Here is a 23,055-nt window from a genome sequence, read left to right on the forward strand (position 1 = left end):
ATAAGGTTTGAGAGAATTTAAGAGATCATTCAAGCATACTATGTAGAAACAAGCGCATGGCACTCAACTACTAAACGCAGCATGTGCGTCCTATCCCCTACGTGGCTATGCGTCCTTCACGCGCAGGCCGGATTGGGATGTTGTTCCTCCTCTTCCTCACAAGCTCTCGGTAGGTTGTGAGGCGGGCTGCTCGCTGCCGCAGCGGCCCTGGAGCTGATGTTCCTCTTCCCCCTCTGAGGGTAAGCACTTGGTAGTCAATAATCCTCGGCTCTAAGCACAAACCCTCAATCATCAGTGATAATCCCAATTGGTGTGCCACCCAGCACATCGCCCAACTCGCTCAACGTCCTCTCGAACACCCTGGCAATATGCCTCTCTTCCCACTCGTCATCCTCCTCATTGTGTTCAAACCCCTCAAAATGAACCATGCCCTGCTCCTCATCATCAGCGAGATCGCCATCATCAATCTCCATCTCTTCCGCGTCTTCCAGGCCATCTCCGCCCAACTTGCGGACGACCATGAGCCTCATACGCTCCACTAGCCCCTTCAGACGGACCTTGTTAGTCGTAGAAATTGTGCGTCCATGCGCGAAGCCCGGAAGAGGCTCGCCTGTATCAGCATCGCGGCCTTGTAGGAGAGAGGAGAAAGCGGCGTCTAGTTTATCGAGGAGTCGGAACGTCGAGCGCGGTGCTGGACCGAATACTGGTAGGAAGTCCGTAATCATCGCTGCAATGCCTAGAAGATATGGGATCTGCAGATTCGCTGCATATCCCGAACAATTAGCCCGCCGCACAGCTTGATAGCTTGACAGACGAGGGGGTGACTTACGCGAACCGCTCACCCAAACGACATCCACTAGCCCTTCTAAATCCTTCGCAACTTCCGAAAACGTATGATAACCCTCTTCATCGCCTTGTGTCTCCTTCTTCATCTTGCGGTTGTTCTTGCGGTTGTTGACGCGCTTCTGCACACGGGCAAGCCCGGTATCCAGATACGTAATCAACTCGCTCTCTTTCGGACCCCCCGGTTTAAGCGGATGCTTGCGAGTCTGTGGGAGCGGCGAGGGGTGATGCGAGGTAGCGACCGAGGATGCGGGCGGGGTAGGTAGATTATCGTGGAAGGGACCCGGCGGCGGGCTTGTTATGGCGGCCATGGTGGTATCTGCTTGTTGAGAGTTATAGGGATAGTTTCCGATGGGTGGTTGTGATTGGTGTTGTAAAAGGTAGCTGTCTCGATTCGGAAATTCAAGGTGGGTTGAAGTTGAACGGTCGGAATAAGGTGGATAAGCTGATTGGCGCGAAACACATCCTATGGCTAGGTGAGCCGGCCGGGTTTCTGCAGCGCCTATATAGCTCAGGTCAGGAGACGCGGGAGCTTCGGAGGTGAACGTCGGGGAGTCAAAGAGAGTGATGGTGGAGCTCTGGGGTAGCTGGTGTGGGGTGACGTTGCGATGATTTGTCGCAAATGGAAGGAAAGCCACAGGGCAGTCACGCGCCACAGGTGATCAGCCGCTCAACACCGCCAAGCAAATCGCGAGACGGGTCTCATGACGTGCTGCCCCTGTTGATCACCTCCCTCGAAGCTCGCAGTCTAATTTTGGAGTGTGGAATAGACTGTGACTGGATTCCATGTGCACAGCACGGCGTCAAGCCGTGCAGAGATTAAAGAAATATCTACTACAACTGAAAGCCTGCCGTGCCGACTCGAGGGTATCTCGGAATTTCATGACTGACGTGAAGCAGCAGCTTGCTCAGAATGACCGCGTGCCAACCAAACAAAAACACGCTTTCCTCGGTGTTTCCCAGGTGCAGGCGTGCCTTGAAGCAACGGCCTGGCGCAAGATGAGACCCTTGGCAGCTCTGAAACATTATGCACCTGCACCCCTCAGCTTCTTCGGACTTCGCTCCTTCTCTCTTCGCTCGCCCTCTCATATGCGCCCGTAGCCTGACCGTCCCGCTGCGTATTGCTGCTTGTACTGCAGGAGCTCGGCGGCCTCCTTGTCTTGTTGTGCCTGCAGGGCAGCGAATTCGCGGCGGCCGGCGCGTCGCTGCTTGATGCAGCAGAACCCGATAATGCAGGCGCAGACGACGACGAAGCCGATAATGGACGCGATGATGGCGATTTGGGCGGTCTTAGAGAGGGCGTTCCAGCGGTTCTTCACGCCGTGGGGTTTGTTGATCTCTTCGAGTTGCGTAGATTTGCCCCTACGTCCGTCAGTCCCATAACGCGCCGACTGTGCATGCACACTTACTCAATCACCTTGACCTTCTCCCACGAGCCAGAAGCGTCCATGTTCTCCCAGGAATACTCCTTTGCGGTGGTGTAATCCTGAGCGTACACCTTCTGGACAGTCATGGTGAAAGGGCCGTCATCGAAGTTGGTCTCGCCTCCTGCCCAGGTAACGGTGTCCTCGGGATTGTTCTCCGTGTCGCCGCCAGCCCAAACGCCGAGCCGAATGTTCATCGGCGTTTGAGGGTAATTGTCGCCGTTGAGAGCGTCGGCGTACTTCAATTCGCGGATCATCTTGCCGTCGAGCCACCACTGAATGCGCTCCTTGGTCCAATCAATGGTGTAATTGTGGAAATCGTCCTGCGGAGCAGCGTCCACCGTGAAGTCTTTACCGCGAGCAGGGTCGTAGGTATTGTTTCCCTTGCCGTAGTAATTTGTTAAGACGGTTGTTTTGTTTCCACCGAGGAACTCCCAGTCGATTTCGTCCAAATCCTCGGACTGCAAAATTGCGCTGGAGACGATACCTTGCCCGGGTGCGGCTTTCATTATAACCTCGGAACGTCCAAAGAACAGGTAGAAGGTGGATTGGATGTAAGGCGCATCGCCACGGCGGTCCACGGTGAAGGTGGTGCCCTTGTCACTGTAGTCGACCGATCCCGCATTCTCCTTTTTCCAGATGTTGGGATTCATGCCCCCACTGGTGGCATTGAACTCAAATGTGGCGTTGCCTCCAAGAGTTCAGCATTCGTGCCATGAGATTCCAAGGTTGCCTCTTACCTCCCAAAGCTGGCATATTAGGGCATGATGTGGTGTTGAGAGGGTTACCTGCGCAGACGATTAGCATGTTTCTCAATTGGCATTCGGGCCATACGGTGGCTTACAGGTGGTGTGCGTCTGCGCCAGAGTTGTCGGGAGAGCCGCGAGCAGGGCGACGGCAGAAAGAGCAATTGAATACATGGTGACGGTCAGTTCGCAACTGTAGACTTGAAAAATGAGTGTGTAGTCGAGCGCGTATGCCAGACGCGACTGCGATGGAGAAGGAGTGACTGGGTCGGTTGGTGAATGAGCGGACTCTCGCGGGGAGAAAGGGAGAGGGAGCGGTGGGCAGGGCTGCGTTTTGAGATGTGCCGTTGGAGGCGGGAGGCCATGGTCGTGCAGATTAAGGAGTTCCTATCCTTGGCTCCGCTTTGATTGGCGGAACGACCAGGAAACAAGCCGCCCTGCCGCCGATCGCCCGGAGCGCAAACAGCTGCAGGTCCTCGCGCGCCGCTAGTAGACGAGTAGATGCTCGTAATTTTATGTCGCAGCCCTCGTAGACCCTTTCCACTGGCTGTCGTCGTGCAATTGACATTGGGAGCACTACGCGCTTGCAAGCGCCTGTGCCACTGACGGGCTGACGGCATGCAGGTACAGCGGAGGCGCCGCGATAAGCGAACAAGCATTTGACATGAAACGCCAGGGAACTCCGTCTGCAACTCCTGGACAGCCTCAAAATAGCCTCGCCGTCTTTTCCGCAATTACCTCGCCGCCGGACTCTGCGCCGGATAGGAAGCGGTAATGAGTGCCCCAGGACACCGCAGCCGCTCGAGAAAACGCGCCGCTTCGCGCCGGGCAGGATACTCCGTTGCGAAAGTCGATCGGCTTCGAGTCTTTTTACGTGGTACGATGCGCCTGGCCGGTGGCTGTTTGAACTCGCTCAATCCAGCCACGACGTCCCTCTTCTACGGAGTACTGTGTACTTCGTACGAGAGCCCCGCGTTTCGAAGCCACCGCGGTCAGCAGCTGCCGTAGACATGCTCAATCGTGCCTGAAATCCCCAGCTTCTTGGAAGTACACCCACCAAGCGTGGTACGGTCCGTCCAGCGCAAAATTGCCCTGCTGTCGATAGCGGCCTATGAATAGGTTGAGAGTTGCAAGAACCTTCCACACGTCATCCATCTTCCACCCGTAGGATCGCTCGCCGTAGTTGGTGCTGGGATTCCCGAAATTGACGAGGTATCTCTCGCTAATCCCCCAAAGGCCATCATGGACGTGTTGATGCGGTCGTTGAGGTAGCAGAGTCTCGCTGTGCAGTTCGAGGAGCCCTTCGAAGACCTCGTTGCACGCATCTTGCACCTCTCTCGGCGTGCGCGAAAACACGACAGCCCAACTCTCTATTCGTCCCCCGCCCTGCAGGAGAAAGAGCAAATGCAGCAGTTTTTCTAATCTGCTGATGCTTCCAGAACGGCGGAGGTATTTATGGGCTACCAGCCACCCCTTCAGAGCTCTTAATTCATGAATCTTGACAAATTTCAGCTTTGGGAGGTAGTACGAGGGGTCGTCGATGCCGTTCAGGATCGCGAATGCCGCAAAGAAACCGGTGACACTCCCTTCCCTCTGTCGATCTGGATCATTCATGGCAAACGAACCGAATCTCTCCTCTTCCGCAATGCTCTGTTCGACTTCTGCGCGGGTCTTCGTTAGATGGCAGCCGATATGGACTGCTCTTTGCTTGTGGTTAACGAGCCTTGGGTAATGCCTAACGCTCGTGCCTCCCCGGACGCCTTCATCGAAGTGGATTCCATTCGGTCGCGTATACGCGCCATTCGGAAGCGTAATGACTCCGTCGCTTGGGTCCTCTTCTGCTTCGAATGGGTACTGGAGCGGACCTGCGTCGTCTTGGACGTAGGTCCCATACGGCAGCGCGCCCGACATGTACGTGTCTTGCTCATTGTCCTCATCGCCTTCTTCCGCATCGTTCAGCCAACTCATCTCAGGCACCCGGGGTTGACTGGCTTCTGAAGAGGCGTATGCCACTGCATGCTGCCTGCTTCCTTGCCCCTGGATCTCTCTAGGCATCCCCATTTCTCGCAGGTACTCTTCGAAGAACACTAGCCGTCGGTATGCCTGCCATGCTTTCCTTTTGATTTCCGCAATGGCAGTGGAAATAGAGCGATTGCTGACCCTTGTTTGCAGCTTCTCCAATCCTTTATGCGTGCCCTTTAGTCCTCGCTTGATCTCCGTAACCTGATCGACGGACGAAGGTTCGAGGAGCCCTTCAAGGTATCCGATGCGGGTATTCATCGCGTCCACGTATGCCCGAATCTGATGCAGCTCACCCGGAACCGTGTTCGTTGGCGTTGGATCGTAGTGACGCTGGCTTATCGCTTCGCGTGTCGCTGCTGTACTGGAACTGGGAGGCAAGGGAAAGTATGCGACGGGGGCCATGTTGGATTCTGTTGGGCGGACACCTCGCTCGCTCGTTCTCTCACGGGCGACCGGCACATGCGGGCCAGGAGGGCGAGGGAAGTGTGTTCCTGGAATCATCTCGGGTCTTGAAGAAGAGACTCCCGGCTGCTTGAACAGGGATGCGCCCGCTGCTAGTCTATGCAGAAGGTGGACGCTGTTTTGTTGTGGGAAGATGACTCTCCTGAGGTTGACCCAGTGTTTGGCTTGTTGGGCACCATGGTTAGAGTTGCCATCCTGCTCATCTGTTGGCCGAAACAAAGGAGGCCTGCGGGTCCAATACCCTTCAGTCCCAAGCAGATGGAAATATCGATGAGAGCGTCGAGCCGAAATTGTCGAGCGAGGATATTCGCCACCGTGAGTACCCCTCTTGTACAGTACCCATTCAATTTCAGCAAAGAGCGTGCAATGCGTGATCTATTTCCGAGAGAGGGATCTCGGGGTAACATTTTGGAGTCGACCGCGGTGTAATCTGCGCAAGCTGAAGAGAGGCAGTCGCGTTACGTCAAGACTCAAGGGTCGGTCCTTCCCAACCAACTCTGCGAGGGCTGCGATTCTCGCCACCTGCATTTCCAGCACCTCCTCCTCCTCCTCTTCTTCTTCTTCTTCTTATTATATCGTCGTCTCTCTAAAACCTTTTAGACTCCAATACAGAGTGCTTCGTCCTGTTATCGACACGTTATAGCCCTCCCACGACCTCGGTCTGCGGCTACGAACACGGAAACATGGTTCCCTAAGTACCTACGGTATACGACAGATTCGTAACAAACATTTAGGTACGCTCTTCCTCATCGAGCCTCGACCAATATCTAACTATCTGGAAACTGCATTTTCTAGGACGCCATCCCTCGAGTTCCGAATGAGCAGTCTGTAGTCAAGTCCCCTATCCCCGTCCAACCTGTCTCTTCCGGCCCCAGAAGGCTTCATGCTTATCGCCACACCCAACTTTCTCCCAGCCAACGGCGTTTGAGCCAATCTCAATCCTCAGGTATGCCCTCCCCTTCTTCCCGATCCAAGATGGCAAAGCCTAGCTATGGTCAGTCAAATCCAGGAGCGTCAGGAAGCATACCTACATCTTCGGGCAGCCAGATCAGCATCTTGCCACTCCAGAGTCGTACCAGCCAGATAACTCAGAAAATTGCCAGTTGATCCATCGAAACTGTCCTTACGATACTTGTGGGGACTACATCCCATGTAGTTGTCTCGACTCAGAATCGGTATTTTGAGGATATTCGTGGTCCCGGCGAGACGATATTCGACTGCCTGGCCGAAACCATCAATGAAATATCTGGACACCCGGCATCCGCGATCGAGGAATCGCGACTAATGATCCATGACAATGCCTGGAAAATGGTGCTCCGAAGCCAATGGAGCATAGTAGGTGTATCGGCAACGAACGTCTTGCGCCCATCCTCGTCACATTTCCATAGCACGATGCGGATCTCCACGTCGCCAAGTTTGGTCCGACGTTCGATGTGTGCAAGAATGAGAACTAGGTCGATGACGTTTATTCGCAGAGTCCCTAAATTCGGTAGCTTCGGTAGCTCCGATAACTTGAATCGCAGGGCTATCTGCAGTCCGCCCATTTCCTTGGTCTTTTCGGCCTTGCCCCCAAGGTAGGGTAGGGTGGTACTCGCCCCAGAGCACATCCAGCGGCGGAGTGCGGAGAACCCATTGAAAGACGTACGCGGGCCGCTCGTAGTCATTCCAAGAATAAAGGTATTATTCCGCCAAAATGCGGATGCATATCTGAACGCTAACTCCTGGTTGACTTGTGCAACGGAGAGTCCCAAGATGTCTGCGAAACGATTCTTCTCAAGCTCGACTATGACATCTTTGTCTAAATGGACCATCACGCCTCCTACAGGAAACATGACACGGCCGAAAATTTGATGCTGGAGATCCTTGGGTAGCCCGAGCAAGGTTGGAGGCGTTCGAGGTTCCATTCGAAGGTTCTCGCCACGGTCAGCCGCAAATCGTCGAATAGTGTTTTCGCGTGCTCCAGGTTGCAGTACGCCATATGGCCGAGGATCCACGTGCAGGGCATTCGTTCTGTACACGACAAACCCTTCTCCACCACTTCTAGCAACTGCGATATCCGAGATGAACCGACAATGTTTCCTGATACCCAGACTATCTTTATGCAAAGACCAGAGCATCTTCGATAGAGCCATAACGTCGATAGGATGGGGACACGGCATGGAAGGAAACGAGCCGTGGCTGTGCCGCCATAAACGGTCAAGCATGCCCTGTGAATGCACGAAGCTAATATCGAGGTCGTGGTCGTAGCTCCACATAGCCTGCACGAGAGGTCCAAAGCGGAGAAAATGCAGCTCGTCTCCATCCACATATAGGAAGTCAATCCCGGTCTCGCAGCTTGAGGGGCACAGAAGATCTAGATCCAGTGTGACCCGTCTAAGCATGGAAACCTGAGAACCAAGTCCGGTCAGCCACTTCGCCCCCATGGTGAGGTGCATACCCTCTGTATCGTGGGATTGAAATCGGTGCATGAACATCTTGGTGATCGAGAACGTATTGTTCGCGTAGAACACGGACGACGCCTCGGTGTAAATTTGGTGGCAAGTCAGAAAGAAATTGAGTCCGACTTGTGCAACGCCCTCCAGCTCGTACGGCTGCGGATACCCGACGAAATGGTGGCCTGCTCAGGTCAGAGCTATGGTAGCGTATGACTTACAGAATTCGAAGCTGCGAGCGCGGATGAGAGTTTGGTTTCTGTCCCCAACATGCCGATATAGCTGAGGCCGCGCCCCGTCCCACGCGCCTACGACGAGCAGCGGGTCCGGATACTCGTACAACAGGGTGTATACCAAATTTCGAACCTCCGATGATAGGTCGAGGAATGAGAGTGCGTCCTCGTTCGCAGCCTTCGAGGGCCTCGCTGCGCGCACCGCGTCCTCCATGGCGAAAGTGCGCGACGCTCGGTATGATGAGGGTGATATGAGGGTATGAGGGGCCGGGAGTGAGAGAGGACACGAACAAATGTTTGGCTTTCGAAAACACGCGAAAAATAGTGTGCACGTGAGTGCCGTTGCTTTCACTCTTTCGCCGCGCTAATCGCACGAGGCCATCTAAGGTTTGGCGACTCGAAAGCGGCAACACGACTCTGGTTCAGGTCCCACGCTACGTATTTGCTTGTAAACCTTTCGCACCTAGTCGAACTTTGTATCTCCACTGCGGCATAATTCAATTGGAGCGAACAGCAAAGCACGCGCAATTAGAAAGGCTTATGACTCACTGCAAGATTCCTTATGATGAACCAAGACAAGCGCAAAACAGAGGAGCACAAATCACACGATGGCCCTTGCGTAACGTGCTCACTGCGCTATCACGATGATGTCACGCCCCATCTGCAACCGGCGTGGGGCGAATACGTGCTCTGGCTACACAGGCCGCACAGCATCGCCCTCGTCTGAAGTACATTCTCTTTGATTGCTTACACCATAACCTTCTCTTTAGAGACAGCCTACTCTCACATCAAGGAATCATTCCTCGAGGATGGAGACGAACGTCGAACCAGCGGTTACCGTCATGTCTAAGTCCGCAAACCCTAGCGAGATCTCGTTCCTCGACTTGCCACCGGAGGCCTGTAACAGAGTGTATAGTCTGATATTTGAGCATGCCGACCCGCTGCGCATTACCGGCTACGGAGCTCGCCGTCTCTATCGCCATACGGACGACCAAAACAGCACACTAGTGGCGAGCAAATGCCAGCCAAAACTATACTATACCACTCGATGTTCGCATCCACGTCCCTCTCTTCCAAAGATTGCTAACCCAAACCTCCAGCGCGGTGATACATATACGGCAAGAGCGACTTCGAGCCATCTGACCTCATCTACGTCACCCAACAAGGGCTCTCCCTCTTCTTAACTTGCCACCAACTGCATAAGGAGGCAGCTTCGGCTTTCTACTCCAACAATTCTTTCGCAATTACGAAAGAACGTGTTGCTCGTGTTTGTGGTCATGACAACCACGGAGACTTCATCGGAGTAGGGGTGCACCAATGGCTTCGCCGTCTCGGATCCCACGTCCACTTTATTCGAAGGATACTTATCGATATGAACACTATCTGCCCTGCCGACTGCTTTGAGAGTAAGACTGGACTCTGCTCTCGATTTATGAAGGAGGAAGACGGCTGGCTTGACTTTGGGCCTCTGCTGCGAGCGGTCTGGGACTTGGACATGGCGGTCGACATTTCTGTGGTGCAGCCCATGGGAGCGGCTCATGAGGCCGTGGTACGCAAGCATATCCGCGATCGAAACGTAACTTACGAGCCAGTCACCGCCTGCAATGCTGCCTCTCTGACGGATGTAGTTCGATCACTGTGTAAAGACGAGCTGGAACTGAAGAAATATGGTCGGCAAATTAGCACCATAGGATTAGCCAGGGATGGCTCCGGTGGCGTCATCCACTTCGATAAGACGCATTGAAGTGCGCTGGGATGCTATGGCGGGCGTGAACTTCTAGGGGCATGCGGCTGTCGAGGGTCCGTGGCATACTTTTCAGCCCAGGAAGGGGGAAGTAGCCTTCGGATGAAGGAGCGCCAACCTAGCACATTCTAGGCTCTGCTAGCGAGCCTGCGCAGCAGCATCGCCGCAATGGTTGTCTGCCCAGAAGGCGGCGTGCACATTGACCTGGACAAGGACACGAGCTTTCTAGCTATCTGCGGAATGGCCTTCGTCAGCCGAGAAGTCCACCGAACTTGGACGACAATCTTCTTCCGCACCAATATTTTCCACCTCCAGCTCGCGGCAACCGACACACGTTCCTCCTTCTCCGAGTTCCGAGCCATTTCCCGCTTGCTGAGGCCTCGCAATAGGTGGAGGAATGGAGAGCCGTTCCCGGGCTTCCTCCACATCACGCTCACCTTCAACCTCAAAGAGCCGGCTTCCCTCGACGACATCCGCGTCCCCATCGTACCATTGCTACTCGCCGTGCCCGTAGGATACAGTGCCGACCGGCTCCGTTTCGTACTAGCGGACGCAGCCCCGGACCGGAACGAGGATACTACAAGCACCATCGCTTTATGCGACCTCCATCTGAAAGTCTGCGATGCACTTGCAGAGTGCCGGTCGCAGGATGTGCGCTGCAGGAAATCCATTTGTCCTCAGATCTGGATCGACGGACGAGGCCAAATTGTCGAATGCGTTATGCGTGGTGAGCAGAGCGAGGATGACCCCGTCGCAGGAGCCGCTGGCTCTTCGCGTGCACCGGCGTATCCGTGGAATAGGTCGCTTGAGAGTGTGTTCCGATACTTGGCTTGGCAGGCTGGCGGGCCCTTTCCACCTAACTAGGTAGATTGGCTGCAGGAACACGTTAGACCATACGTCAGGGGGCTGGAGCCTATAGAGGAAGCTGGATACGCAACGGGCCTTGATTCGCGTCGTTCCGTTGGCTGTCGAAGGAAGAGGTAGTAACTGCCTCGAGAGTGGATGCCTCTGGAATATCTGCCTTGAGGATGGATTGCCCCTGGCGAATGTATGGTGTTGGGTTTATGCATTGCTCTCTAGTATCAGGCATCAGCCTGAATAGATTTCGTCTGCTTTTATCTCGTTCAATTACAAAGAGTCGAATATCCTAAACTTGAAAGCGACCTAGACCAGGGGTTGACTGAGAGTCCCGCTCGTGGAATCTTCCGCTTAGAATCATGAAATCTTGTTTCTTGTTGCCTAGTTACTAGGTAGGGCGAAGTAGCTCGAATGGTATCTGTACATCCAAGTCATCTCATCCGAAAAAAAAAATCGTGAAGGGAGCCATCCCTCCCTCCCTCCCAAGGCCCCCACACCCATGAAGACCAACCCAAGTCATTATACACAAGAAGTGTAGGGAAAAAAAATCTTCCCTTTCCTACCCCGATACGCCTGCCACCATGGGTCTTATATCTCCGTGCTGTCCTATACCCCTGGACGGAGACTCCTCGCTCACAAAAGCCAACGCCATGCTCATGCCCCGACTCTCTCAAATCAAGCAGGCGGCGTCCTCACGGTTCCCAACTCCGCTGCCTCCGGGGGCGTCCTGACAGTGCTCAGCTCCGCCATCTCAGGCACATGGTGCAGTCCACCGCCGCCACCGGTAGTGTCCAGTTCCTGCGGCACGGGGCCATGCCCCGGTGGTGGCCGGTACGGGATATACCCGCCGCCTTCCGCGCGCACCCCCGCGGCTCCTCCGTCCGGCATCGAGCCCATGGAATTCTGCTGCGCGTGTCCCGGCGCCCACGCCGCCTGGTTCATGCCCGGCGAATACATCGGCGGCGCACTTCCCCAGCTGCTCTGCGGCGTGTGACCCGTCATGCCGTTTCCGCCACCCAGTCCCACAAGATGCGGCGCGTGCGGCGTGGTTCCCGGCACGAATCCGGCTCCCGAATCTAGTTCGGCGCGGCCCTTGATGGTCGATATCGGGCGGCCGGGGCCGACGCCCTGGCCGGCGAGTTCGGGCATGCCGGGACCGTCGGATTCGGATCTGTACTTGGTCGCGCCCCCGTTCTTGTGCAGTTTCGCGCCGCCGGCAAATTCGGGCGAGGCGCTGCCATTGCTGTAGGGATCCGGGGTTTCGGAGTAGGGGTGTGTCTTTTGGTGGCGCCGCTTGCGGAGGAGCCAGATGAGGATGCCGATTAGCGCGAGGGCGAGGGGGATGCCGACGGCGCAGCCGACAATGAGGCCGATGTTGGATTTGGACTTGGACTTGGAGGATGTGGCGGTGGGGCCGGAGCTGGAAGAGGGGACAGGAGCTGGGGTGACGACTGTTTGGATGACGGTGGAGACTCCTGCAGTGCCGGACGCGACGCTCGTTTGGAGCGAGGTTACGGGTGTAGACTCTGCGCTCTTGGACGGTGAGTTGGCTGAGTTTGAGGAGGGTGAGTCGGAGCTTGAAGGTGCTGGTGTAGATGAGGCACCGCCGCCACTACCGCTGCCGGTAGCAAGGCCAGTGATGGACGCAAGGTCTGGGACTGATGATGCTGATGATCCGCCGATAGTCGCATATGCTTGTCCGTCCTGAAGAGCGAAGAATGGTCGTGGCTCTGGGCTCTCCTGGCAGCAATTGACATGGGTGGCGTCGGCATTGCAGCACCATTGGTTATCGTGGCTTGAACATTGGGTGATTGATTCACCGCCGCCAGCGCTCATGTCTATTCGCTGTCAATTGATCTTCTCTCACGCATCGTCATCAAAAAAAAGCGTACCATAAGTGCACATATTCGAAGGACAGCCTGGTGACTTCCAGCTCTTGTCTGTACAGCTATACCTCCCATGGAGATTGTCCGGCTCATAGTAGCAGAGACCATTGTCGAGACATTCCCATTTATCAGGGCAGCAGGCCGACCCTTCTGCCGACGAGCATGGCTTCTCCGAGCCGGCGGCTTCGTCGCCGTTCGGGTAGTCTTTTATCGTCAGTAGCTATTCCCAACTCCGCGACGATAGCAATGGGGAGAACTTACAGCATGTCTGCGCGACCGCCACCTGCTGGAAAGCCAGAGCGATGCCCGCCACGCGCAAACACGTGAAGATTGCCCTGTTCATCGTGCCGGAACCATTGATCGTTTGTAGATGTAGCCTTGACCGCGATCCGCCTCAAGTCCCAAGCTCTTGCGCACAGAAAAGTTTTCGGGTGAGAGCAGCAGATTTCAACGGCAGGATGAGAGTGAAGGAAAGCAGAAGGGGGCAAGAGAGAGAAGCTGCACGATGATGAGCGCACATGTCCAGGTCCCGTCGTCGGCCAACGCTTTCCCGTTTACACTCCGCCCAGTAGCAGCGCTCCCCTCTCACAAGCGACACGACACACAAGTCCAATGGGCCGTCTGGCAGCTCTCCGTATCCCAAATTATCCCAGGTCACAGTGACGCCATTGCACAAGTGCACAGCCCACCCCTGCAACGGTACATCGCTCTTGGCACTCCACGCGAGGCGTCACATCTGCTGCAAGGTCCGACTGCGATCGACTTCTCTTTTCGCCTCTCGAAACCGCGATATGCATTGACAGCCCACTAAAAGAATGCGGAAGTGCGACCTTGAGAAAAGAAAAGGCTGTTGAGAGAACAAACTCACACCTCGTCCGTACAGGCGATACTTGGCGAACCCCCGGCACATATCGATACGAGACCAACATCGAGAAACCGGCTTTCCCGCACCGCAGGGACATTCTTCCCGCCACATTAACAACGCCCTAACATGCAGTTTCCCTTTGCCGTCAGCCTCGCACCCAATCGCCGTCTACCTCGCTTGGCATCCCTCCACGACGCGCTCGCACCGCAGTGGTCCATCTGCCTTATTTAGATCGTCGTATTGGCCACCTTCCTTTCGTGCCTCAGATCGCGAGCCCGAGCGCGTTTGCGGCCGGTAAATCGCTCTCACGTGTTTGTCGCGGACTGCTGGATTAGGTAGGTGAGGACCGAGGGTGACGTTTTGGAGTGGTACACGGAGAGGAACGCGGAGGTTGGAGGGGGACGGCCGGCGGATGATCGTTGGTTTGGCGCAGATTTGTGGGTGTGGCGGTATGTGGCGGTGCGCGGCGATGTGGCGCTCACGGACTAGATGATCGACGGGCGGAGAGATGGCACGATTAGCCGTGAGACAGGAGGGATATCCTTCTTTGAAAATGCATCTCGGTTGGGAACCGAGAATCAGAAAGCACCCGGATGCAAACAAACGGAGGAAGCTGGTTTCTTTTTCTCTTTTCCCGAATTCTTTCCCAAAGAGAAGGAAACGAATCCCGTGCTAAAAGCTTCTCCGTGTTCCACCTTGGTTCAATCTGAGGCAAAGGCAGATCGAGTGAGCATGGCTAATGTGGTGTGGAACCTCTCTGAGTGCCACGCTCCTTGGAGAACGGGACTACCTCGATGCTTTCCGGCAGCCATTTCGAGATAAGCAGAATCATGAGCCTTAGCAGTCAAGCATTCCACATCAGAGCACCACGGCTCAAAAAAAAGCAAGGTGAGTCTGTTCCCAAAGCTTCTTTTTCTACTTCCTATTATTCTCTTCAACGTATGTATCATGTATCGAAATACACAGACCAATTTGAATCCCAGGAGACCAAGACAGGACAACAACGCCCACTTCCCAAGCCCACAGCTCTAGTCGCGTGTCAAACCAAGTCCATCCGCAACAGCTCATTCCCTCTAACACCTCGCCCGCCTCCTCATCTGCAGCGCCCGCATCATCTGCGTCGCATACTCGTCCGGCCCACCACTCCCCATGCCCATCTTGCCGCTGGGCCACTCCTCCGTCTTCGTACTATCCATCTCCGCATGCAGCACGCGGATCTGATGCTTGATCACCTTGAGCAGCAAGTTATCCGCCAGGTGGTCTGGGACGTCGACGCTAGGAATAACCAGCCGTTTATTCTTGCCTGTTTCGGGCTTCGTGGAGTTCGCTTCGCAGGCAGCGGCGGCATCATTGGGATCGGAGGAGAGAACGGGCTTGCCGCACTTGTCGCACTTTGACGCGCACGTGCAGATTTCCGACTCCTTGTCGACGACTTCGGGCGTTGTGGATTCAGTGGCTGTGTCTTCGGGCGCGGAGTCTGCTTCCTCAGCCTCTACGATTTCAAAGTCGTCGCCTTTGGAGCCGCGCACTAGGCTGAGGAGCGCCATGACGAACAGTTCCTTCAGATAGGCGAAGCTGAACCCGTCCGTCAACTGCGCGACAATGCCGCACAGTTCCTCGGGGAACTCAATACTCTGGTTCTTCGCAAGGAGCTTATTGCGCCAGTAGTCTGCGTACAGCGTGCGTTCCTTGTCCCCGGGCAGCTTGAAGTGGTACTTGCGGTCGAAGCGTGAGGGGCGCTTAGCGATAGCCGGGTCGAGCTTGTCAAGATGGTTGGTCGACCCGATCATCAGGATGCCGTCGTTGGATTCAAGGCCATCGACTTCGTTGAGGAAGTAGCTGCGGATGTTGTCGTCGACGAGAGAGTCCAGATCCTCGAAGATAAGTAGGCAAGGGGCGCACTTGCGCGCTTGGAGGAAGATCTGCCGGATGGAGTACTGCTCCGTCTGGCACTTTGTCTCGAACGACTTGACGTAAAGCGAGGAGATTTGGTCAGGGCGCGCGTAGAGCGAGTTGATGAGTGCTTTGATGGAGACGGTTTTGCCGTTGCCGGGCACACCGTGGAGGATAATGCCGCGCTTCCAGGGGACTGCGTACTGCCCGTACAGATCCTTGTTGTCGAAGAAGCCCTGTACATCTTCGATGAGGTTCTTCTTCATCTCGGGGTCCAGGATGACGTCGTCCCAAGAGGAGCCGTCAACAGCCTTCCAGAGCTCTTTGCTCTTCTCCCAGAAGCCGTTGTCGAAGACCCAGATCTCTTCGTGCAGTAGACTGGTCCACTTGCCCGCAGCGAGGACGAGCGCGTCGGTCTCAATGCAGTGACCGTCGATGATGTTGTCTTCGAGGCGGGGATGTAGGATGAAGAACTCGCGAGTTTGGGCCTGGAACACGTCTTGATAGACGACAAAATAGACCAGATATTCGTGGTCTTCCCAGGTGTAGTGGAATCTAAAGTCTTTATCAGACATAGGTTTTCAAATGACTGCAATGGGAAACGAACCTAGCAAACCGGAAGTCATCATCCAGCTTTCCTGGATGCATCTTCTTCTCAATACCATCGCCTACGGTCTTCCACGCCCGCGTGGCATCGAATGACTCTTCTTCCGCGTCGAACTTGAGCGTAGCCTTGCCGGCAGCAGCGTAGTCAAAGAGAGAGGCCGATTGCTCGGCCACTTCAGTGACGTGGAAGTCTGGGTAAGCATGGCGGACAGCATTGAGGACATTGCTCTTGGTCTCGACACGCTTGCCCTGACAATGCTGCTTGAAGTCCTCGAAGACATTTTTGCTGTTGCCTTGGGTGGTGGCGATAACATCTTGAATGGAACCCATGGTAGGCGGGGTTTGATACGTAGTACGGTACTAGATGACGAAGCAATGATGTACGTTTCCGCAACAGTGAGCGAAGATATGATATGAAACTTGAAGCCTGAGGAGAGAAAAGACAGACAACGAAGGCAATCCCTCTCCCTTAAATACTACTTCCCTCGAGCGAGCGGCCTCCAAGAGCCAACAGAGCAGTTCTTGGCCCTAGTTCCCGATCCAGCAAACTTGTACCAAGACCACTCCGTCTTACTGCAAAAATTGTGCGTCCACCCTGGCTAGGCAACAGGACCATCTGACGATCAAGCCCCAACGGTGGGATTCCGCTAAGAAGCGGGGAAACCACCCAATGCCACTGTTGAGAAAACCCTACCTAGATAAGCGCGATGGATGCTGTCGGAGGCTTCTGATAGGTCCAGGTCCAGGTCCAAGCGTAGTCTCCATGCCGCTGCATGGCATCCTTTACAGCATGGCTGTGCGTGCACAGGGCAACCAATGTACCCCGCCACGACTTCGGCTCCGCCCCGAACCCATTGGTTTACAGCAACTGCGCATGAGCGTCGTAAAGGTCTGGAAGCGGAACATAGACGAAGGATACAGGCGAGTCGTAGCAAGGCTGAGTAGAAGGGTGCAGGGCGACCCCTGCCCAGGTTCAGAGCCTTGCCCCACTAAATGCGGGGTGCGGATTGGCTCCTCTAAGACACTAAGCCAAAGCCGGCACTGTGGAGAGCCAGCATAAACGAACTTCAACCACAGCCTTTCTTCAGAAAATTTTCAGATAGACCGTGATAAGCGAGAGAAAGCGCGATGCAGGGCCTCAGCTGTGGGGTCATTTCGCCGACGTGAGCCGGTAGTTGAGCTGTCATGCGCAGCGAAGATATTGAACACGGCTTGATCACACCGGAAACGGATGGTACAATGTTACATCGCGACTGCAGGACGCGAGGGCTGAATTGAAAAGCTGGGGAAAGAACTGAGCCTCAAGTTTCAGTATCGAGCGGCATCCCTCATCTTCCCGCAGCCTACGAGTCTGGCGGGCCATCAGTTGGACTTGGTCCGTCTAGAAGGGTGCATCAGGCTGTGGTCAACATCCATTATCACGCATAATAAGCTAAGCGACCATATGTTGTAGCATGATGGATGCAATTCTTTTATTGATATCTTTTTCGAGGGAGTCACCCTCGCATTTACGCAAAAGGGATCAATCCCTCCATATGCACTCCAACCAGCCCATCATCGTTCCGGCCTCGGCAAAGGAAGCACCAGCTCTACGCCTTGTGTCCCTACCATCCATCCATCCGCCCATGCACATGCAATTGTCGTGATAAATCGTAAGAAGGGGGCAGCTTAGTGTGCCACGGTGCCACCTTGCGTGATGTTCTTGTCGCCTTGGCGCTCCCTGCTCTGTTGTACCTTGTCAGCCCTTTGTCCGTATGGGAGGAGTGCATAAGATGCGGATGAGGAGTAGGGCTTGGAATTGGAGGCTGAGATAGGGTCTAACGTACCTCAGATTCCTGCACCGTGCCGCTCGTCAGGATGGCCTTCACGACCTCATCCTCCTGGTGGGTGCCGAACTCAGAGTCTAGCTGGCCGTTGCTCGCGCCGTCCAATATGCCCTGGGTGCCTTGCCTGCGACCTATTAGCTTTCCATTTCCTAATCTAATCCATGCCCGCAGATACAGCACGCAGCGACCTCAGCTACCGTTGGGAGCTTCAAGGCGGGATGACTCACTTGTGCGTAATGAACACCTTCCAGCCGTTCACCACCTGCGCCAGCGGAATCGACGAGTCCTTCTTCCAGTTCTGGACCGCCTCGACGCTCTCGACGAAGATGACGAAGTCGTCCTCCTTGCCCTTGTAGTGGACCTTTGTCTGACCTGCGTTGCCCTTCATGATTGTTGCGGTAGAGTCGTTGTAGCTTGGAAAGAAAGACTGTCTCTTGCCGTGTGGAAAAGGTGGGTCGAGCAGAGTATAAGTCGTGCGTTGAGTGTGGTGTGATGTGAGGACTGTCGAGCTGCAGGCAGTGGGCTTTTAGCTCGTGTGAGCAGCGTGGTACGTCATTGCGCCAAGCCCTCTCACCCCGCGCCCAAACAGCAGCCCACACATTCACGTTACCCCTGTGAAACACCAAATTGCCAAGTTTCCACTCTCACGCAAAGGCCACATGACGCTATCAGTATGATCGGGATTGTTGCTACTATCCAATATGCGCGTCGGCCTACAGAAATTCTTCTCATCTATGTTGCGCGCCCGATTGGTGACGTCACCCGGCCGCTGACCAGCACCGCAAACGCAACAATCTCAACGTGGCAGCGGGTGTGCCTTGCAGCGCCCCTAATGATCTGCATGTGCCTCTCGCAGCCCGACCGCCATTGAGCACTGATACTCGCATCTAAACTTATCCATATCATGCACCGTCGTGTTCCGCAAGAATGCTCCTAGCGTCGTTGCATCGTGACAAATCCTCCATGACCTCTTCCTTCATCCCTCATTCAAAAGACGCCAAAAGGCAGTGCAATCCAAGCTTCCAAAAGCTTCTTGATCCAATCCAATTACCATCAACCGGGCCTCATACCCAAAAAATTGAAAATCCTGCTCTTGCTCTTCAAGAACTTCTTTGGCGGAGCGTTACCTGAGGATGCATCCCTCTGCAAGCTCCTATTCTTTTCCTTCGCCTCCCTCCTCTGCTTCTCGTTCTCCTGGCCCTTCGCTACGTCGCCAACAACCTCGTTCGAACGCAACATAGTGGAATTAGATGCGGCCGACGTAGTTCTCGCCTCAACACGACTGCTCGAATCCGTCCGGGGTAGGCTGATGATGTGCGAAGAAAGGCGTCGCGTTCGCTTCGGTTTACCAGGCGTACTCTTCTGTGTCTTCTCACTCCAGCGCTCGGTGCCGGCTGCCTTGTTTGCTAGTCGTCGACGACGGCTGGAAGGTCTCGTGTCCTGAAGCTCGAAATCTGCGGGAAGAAATGCGGCTGGGGCGTTGTGGAAGTCGACCACAGCAGGTGCTGGACGACGCTCTGTGGCCGATCGCGCTCGCAAGTTTCCGTGGGAAATCTTGTGCACTCTGCTACCGAAAGAATCTTCGGATTGTGTATTGCTCATGCTAGTGAAGCTGGGAGAACGACGAGAAAAGTTGCTTGCGATGCTGGCCATGCTCAGCTTCCTCATTACCGAGTTGGCGGATGCGCGGATCTGATTTTCCACTCTCCGGTTTCCCATTCCCGGAAAAGGTAAGATGTCTTTCGTCCAAACGTCTTCCAGTGCTGTTTCAAGACGGATTCTTTCAGCCCTTCTTGGAGCCAATGTAGGGACGTGATTTGTAGACATGTGTGATTGCGACCGAGTAACCAAATTCGGCGCAAACGTGGGCGGCGGCTCTGGCGTCTTCTGCGCTTGCGTGTTTTTGATAATGACCTGAGCCATATGCGATTTTGATCCAAGAGTGGCGGCTCGGTGAACAGACATACGCCGTACTAGGCTGTCTGCATGCCCGAAGACAGGCCCGATAGATTTGATGTCCAAGGATAAGGATGAGAACATGTCCTGCATGGTAGACTGTCCTTCCACGAAATCATGAGTCTCACATACAATACGTTGGCGTAGCTGCTTCTTCCAGACTTCTTCTTCTGGAGAGGAGCATGCGCTTAATATGATCTCGTGTAAGCGATGGCCATGTTCAAACACTAACTTCCAAGTGTGTGTCGCAGTGTGGCATTGGAGACCTGGCGAATATCAGTATGATGCAGGCTGGCTTGATGAGGGCAGCCTACCTCGCCCATTATCCGGCTCCTCGATACTGGCATTGGCGAGACTGATGCAGGCAACGGCATTGTATGGTGTGAAGAACCGCGCCGCTGTTGCGAGAACGAGGCATGATTTGTACAGAACACAAACCACGTACTGGCCCTTGACGCGCTCAGGGGTTTGGTAGGCAACGTGCAGCACTCCGCACACAAGGACGTGACCGAGCAGTCGAAAGACGAGAGCGCGGGAAAGAGTCTGATTTATCAGCAGTGTCTGCTGGGGCTGGGAAGAACGCATACCTGCTCCGGAAACACCAAGCGATCCTGGAGCTGCCAGGTGATCTCGATCAAGCGGCGGGTTTTTGGATCGTCTTTTGCTTTATTGACTTCCCGGATGGTCTCTTGCAGTCGAAAAAGTGCCTTCTCTAGCTCGGCATGTGCCTCGGGGTCGTCGTACACGGGCGTCTGACGACAGAGATCGTCGAACAGGAGCGGATACTTGCACACTCTTTGGATTGGCTGAGGCGCACTGTCAGTATACGAGAACACTTATGAAGGGAGAAGTAGGTACCTTGATGAGCAAGTCCGGAAAGCTCAGTGCTTTTCGACTGCTTAACTGTCGATTATTCTCCGAAGCGACCACTTTTGAGAGTGCCTCAACTCCCCGTTCGTACTCTTGCCAGCCATGCAATCCTTTGCACGTCGAAGTAAGGTCCTGAGACATTGTAGTCCAATGCGCACCATACTCTTCGTATGCGAAAAACCGTTTCATCTGGAGATTCATCAGTATCTGCGGCGGCTCTAGATGACCCGGCAGACCTACATGCTTGTTGAAGATGGCGGCAATATCCCCTACGACTTTGGTGTCCGTCACCAAGCCCTGAGGCCGCCTATCCGGCGATCTCCCAATTTCGAGCGAGTGCCTGAGCTTTCGAGTGATTTTGTGTTCTGCGAAACGTCCGGGCATCATGTCTGCACTGTGGAAACGGATATGTTTTGCTTTTGTTACAGGATAGGTCTCTTGTTGTGCACTCTGGGTAAAATCTATCTGAGGGACGGCATGGTGGAGCTCGGCCATCAGATCCTCGTGCAGCTGCAGAATCTGAGAGATATTCTGTTGAATGGATGCTCGGGTCTGGGCTGGTAATGCGGGAACGGCGGTTAGGATCATGAAATAGTCCTTGCAAAGGTCAATGCAAAGCTGCTCATAAGATGATGTAGGGACATGCTTACGTTAATCAAGACTTTCAAGTCCGCAATGTAGCTCTCCTCCGAGGAAATGAGCTCTTCGACAACCTTCCGGCGCTGGAGGGATCTCAACCAAGCGCTTTCGTCGATGATTGGGCCTAAACCTCCTCCATGGCTGTCTGTTGATCTTCGAACCTCTGAGTAGTGACTGCTCCTGTTTCCAAGACGAGCTGGGCCATGGAAACCACCTGCGTCTGAACGCGGAGCAATGCTTGTGCTTGCCACGGTCATCGAAGCCGACTTGATCGCTGTGACGCAGCCCATGGATGAGGATATCGATACCGACATCCTGCGAACCGATTCGGACATGGCGGGAGCAAGTAGCATGGTCGGGCCCCCTTCGGTGGTATCATCTGATAGATGTACCGCCTCTGAGATGTGGTCTTTGCGCCTGTGGATATGTCGACGTCTTAGGGTACTCATCCAGCGCCGGAATGGTTGTGCATTGACGACAACTGCCACTGCTGGAGGGTCAACATCCTCATGTGATTCACTACCAGTGTTATCCGAGAAGCGGCCTTCAGGCAGGGGAATGTGGATTGCGTTGTACAGATCGAAGAATTCGGTATCATCATCGGTATTGCTATCCACGACCATTGGTTCTGGCGAGCTTGGTACGCTGCTTGAGGGCTCGGGCGCCGGTTTGATGCCTGCGGCCTTCCTCGAATGCGGATTGGAAGGTACTGCAACGCGTGAAAACGACGGAGGCGGTCGATTTGGGCCACAGCTCCGCTTTCGTGGTACATCATCGGTGGACCGGGAAAAGGCATCGTGTCCTTCCTTTTCAGGAACGAGATCCAGCAGAGAGACCGAGGTGAGTAGTGGTGGAGTGTTCTCGGTACCGCGGAGCCAGTCTGCAGCTTTGCTCGATCCTAGGGAGTAAACAGAGCACGCTGATGCGTTGCGAGGCGTGATTTCGCGGAGTGCGCCGCAGGGGACATCTTTGAGAGGGGAACAGGAGCGGAGATAAGGATTGTCGCTGAAGGAGCGCTTCAGAGGACTGGGAGGCCGGACGGAGAGCATGTGGGCCATTTTGATGTTGTTCAGCGCTTTAGGCACTACTGCGGAGGGTGAGCATCGGGGCGTGACGGATCATGGGAGATAAATAGTATTCTTGTGCAATGGCGACGGCTTAAGGAAAGACGGGGGAGCTGAAGGAGGGTGGAAGAAGGCCCATGGAGAGATGTGCGTAACAGCTGCCGGAGAAGAAGAAAGCAGGCTTTGAAGGCTCGGAAAGTGCAGAGAGACGACAACGAGCATGTTTGTGAGGTCAATGGGGATGGAGAGCTGTAGGCAAGGGCCGTCGCGCGTCCGAGCACAGGCGCAAGGCACTGAGCTTCGAGACTGCTGAGCTACAAGACGCGTGAAATTCACGGCGGCCAGGAAATTCTGGGAAGCTGCAAGCCAAATGCAAGATGCAGTCGCGCGTCTGATAGCTGTGGCCGCACTACCGGCTCGGCGATCCATTTTGACGTCTGCGACCCAACACAACCGGGGTTTCGAGGGACTCGGATTGTTTCGCCGTAGCGTATTGTCGGGAGACGATCCGGGGTCCTATGTGCGCTCAGCGGCGCTCTGCTTGGTGGAACGCGGAGGGGGAAGTGAGGGGATTCGGGCGAAGCACAGGTGTAGTTACGCGGCCCGCGTGGGTGAAGCTTTCGCGATGGCCTGGGCGGGCGCAGCTAAGGGCGCCCCCTCACCCCCACCCGGGCCATTCGTGCAGC

The 23,055-nt window shown here is 54.9% G+C and overlaps 11 protein-coding genes across 11 annotated transcripts; 2 read left to right on the plus strand and 9 right to left on the minus strand.

The window, feature by feature from the left end:
• Positions 1 to 5: 5 nt before the first annotated feature.
• Positions 6 to 1,544, minus strand: BU26DRAFT_521136 (uncharacterized protein; the record flags this gene model as incomplete). The annotated part of the gene is made up of 2 exons (XM_033829461.1): positions 830 to 1,544; positions 6 to 763 (listed from the first exon to the last, which is right to left on the minus strand). Coding segments are annotated over exons 1-2 (800 nt in total), but the record flags the coding sequence as incomplete, so codon positions are not given.
• An 81-nt stretch (positions 1,545 to 1,625) lies between these two features.
• BU26DRAFT_521137 (glycoside hydrolase family 16 protein) lies at positions 1,626 to 3,657 on the minus strand. Its single transcript, XM_033829462.1, has 4 exons — positions 3,112 to 3,657; positions 3,008 to 3,055; positions 2,253 to 2,958; positions 1,626 to 2,205 (listed from the first exon to the last, which is right to left on the minus strand). The coding sequence occupies exons 1-4, from the start codon at positions 3,185 to 3,187 to the stop codon at positions 1,929 to 1,931; spliced, it is 1,107 nt and encodes a 368-aa protein (XP_033681701.1). The 5' UTR covers positions 3,188 to 3,657; the 3' UTR covers positions 1,626 to 1,928.
• Positions 2,908 to 3,849, minus strand: BU26DRAFT_51446 (uncharacterized protein). Its single transcript, XM_033827842.1, has 2 exons — positions 3,112 to 3,849; positions 2,908 to 3,055 (listed from the first exon to the last, which is right to left on the minus strand). The coding sequence occupies exon 1, from the start codon at positions 3,670 to 3,672 to the stop codon at positions 3,196 to 3,198; it is 477 nt and encodes a 158-aa protein (XP_033681702.1). The 5' UTR covers positions 3,673 to 3,849; the 3' UTR covers positions 2,908 to 3,055; positions 3,112 to 3,195.
• A 102-nt stretch (positions 3,850 to 3,951) lies between these two features.
• BU26DRAFT_606901 (uncharacterized protein) lies at positions 3,952 to 5,437 on the minus strand (the record flags this gene model as incomplete). Its single annotated transcript, XM_033835705.1, has 1 exon — positions 3,952 to 5,437. One exon carries the CDS (start codon positions 5,435 to 5,437, stop codon positions 4,028 to 4,030), a length of 1,410 nt encoding a protein of 469 aa, XP_033681703.1. The 3' UTR covers positions 3,952 to 4,027.
• A 1,226-nt stretch (positions 5,438 to 6,663) lies between these two features.
• On the minus strand, positions 6,664 to 8,376 carry BU26DRAFT_507257 (uncharacterized protein; the record flags this gene model as incomplete). Its single annotated transcript, XM_033826985.1, has 2 exons — positions 6,664 to 8,114; positions 8,151 to 8,376. 2 exons carry the CDS (start codon positions 8,374 to 8,376, stop codon positions 6,664 to 6,666), a joined length of 1,677 nt encoding a protein of 558 aa, XP_033681704.1.
• Positions 8,377 to 8,971: 595 nt separating this feature from the next.
• Positions 8,972 to 9,906, plus strand: BU26DRAFT_567051 (uncharacterized protein; the record flags this gene model as incomplete). The annotated part of the gene is made up of 2 exons (XM_033833607.1): positions 8,972 to 9,169; positions 9,286 to 9,906. 2 exons carry the CDS (start codon positions 8,972 to 8,974, stop codon positions 9,904 to 9,906), a joined length of 819 nt encoding a protein of 272 aa, XP_033681705.1.
• A 168-nt stretch (positions 9,907 to 10,074) lies between these two features.
• BU26DRAFT_567052 (uncharacterized protein) lies at positions 10,075 to 10,770 on the plus strand (the record flags this gene model as incomplete). The annotated part of the gene is made up of 1 exon (XM_033833608.1): positions 10,075 to 10,770. The coding sequence occupies one exon, from the start codon at positions 10,075 to 10,077 to the stop codon at positions 10,768 to 10,770; it is 696 nt and encodes a 231-aa protein (XP_033681706.1).
• Positions 10,771 to 11,439: 669 nt separating this feature from the next.
• BU26DRAFT_567053 (uncharacterized protein) lies at positions 11,440 to 12,993 on the minus strand (the record flags this gene model as incomplete). Its single annotated transcript, XM_033833609.1, has 3 exons — positions 11,440 to 12,602; positions 12,657 to 12,854; positions 12,912 to 12,993. The coding sequence occupies 3 exons, from the start codon at positions 12,991 to 12,993 to the stop codon at positions 11,440 to 11,442; spliced, it is 1,443 nt and encodes a 480-aa protein (XP_033681707.1).
• A 1,427-nt stretch (positions 12,994 to 14,420) lies between these two features.
• Positions 14,421 to 16,653, minus strand: BU26DRAFT_552662 (proteasome-activating nucleotidase). The gene is made up of 2 exons (XM_033832161.1): positions 16,016 to 16,653; positions 14,421 to 15,963 (listed from the first exon to the last, which is right to left on the minus strand). Exons 1-2 carry the CDS (start codon positions 16,342 to 16,344, stop codon positions 14,589 to 14,591), a joined length of 1,704 nt encoding a protein of 567 aa, XP_033681708.1. The 5' UTR covers positions 16,345 to 16,653; the 3' UTR covers positions 14,421 to 14,588.
• Positions 16,654 to 17,609: 956 nt separating this feature from the next.
• BU26DRAFT_487979 (RNA-binding protein) lies at positions 17,610 to 18,318 on the minus strand. The gene is made up of 3 exons (XM_033825964.1): positions 18,068 to 18,318; positions 17,841 to 17,964; positions 17,610 to 17,739 (listed from the first exon to the last, which is right to left on the minus strand). Exons 1-3 carry the CDS (start codon positions 18,226 to 18,228, stop codon positions 17,683 to 17,685), a joined length of 342 nt encoding a protein of 113 aa, XP_033681709.1. The 5' UTR covers positions 18,229 to 18,318; the 3' UTR covers positions 17,610 to 17,682.
• A 484-nt stretch (positions 18,319 to 18,802) lies between these two features.
• On the minus strand, positions 18,803 to 22,625 carry BU26DRAFT_51655 (uncharacterized protein). Its single transcript, XM_033828355.1, has 6 exons — positions 21,317 to 22,625; positions 20,907 to 21,263; positions 20,655 to 20,855; positions 20,384 to 20,602; positions 20,111 to 20,339; positions 18,803 to 20,062 (listed from the first exon to the last, which is right to left on the minus strand). Exons 1-6 carry the CDS (start codon positions 22,361 to 22,363, stop codon positions 18,894 to 18,896), a joined length of 3,222 nt encoding a protein of 1,073 aa, XP_033681710.1. The 5' UTR covers positions 22,364 to 22,625; the 3' UTR covers positions 18,803 to 18,893.
• Positions 22,626 to 23,055: the final 430 nt, after the last annotated feature.

The sequence above is a fragment of the Trematosphaeria pertusa genome (genome assembly GCF_010094035.1).
Source record: "Trematosphaeria pertusa strain CBS 122368 unplaced genomic scaffold BU26scaffold_10, whole genome shotgun sequence".
Taxonomy (NCBI): Eukaryota; Fungi; Ascomycota; class Dothideomycetes; order Pleosporales; family Trematosphaeriaceae; genus Trematosphaeria; species Trematosphaeria pertusa.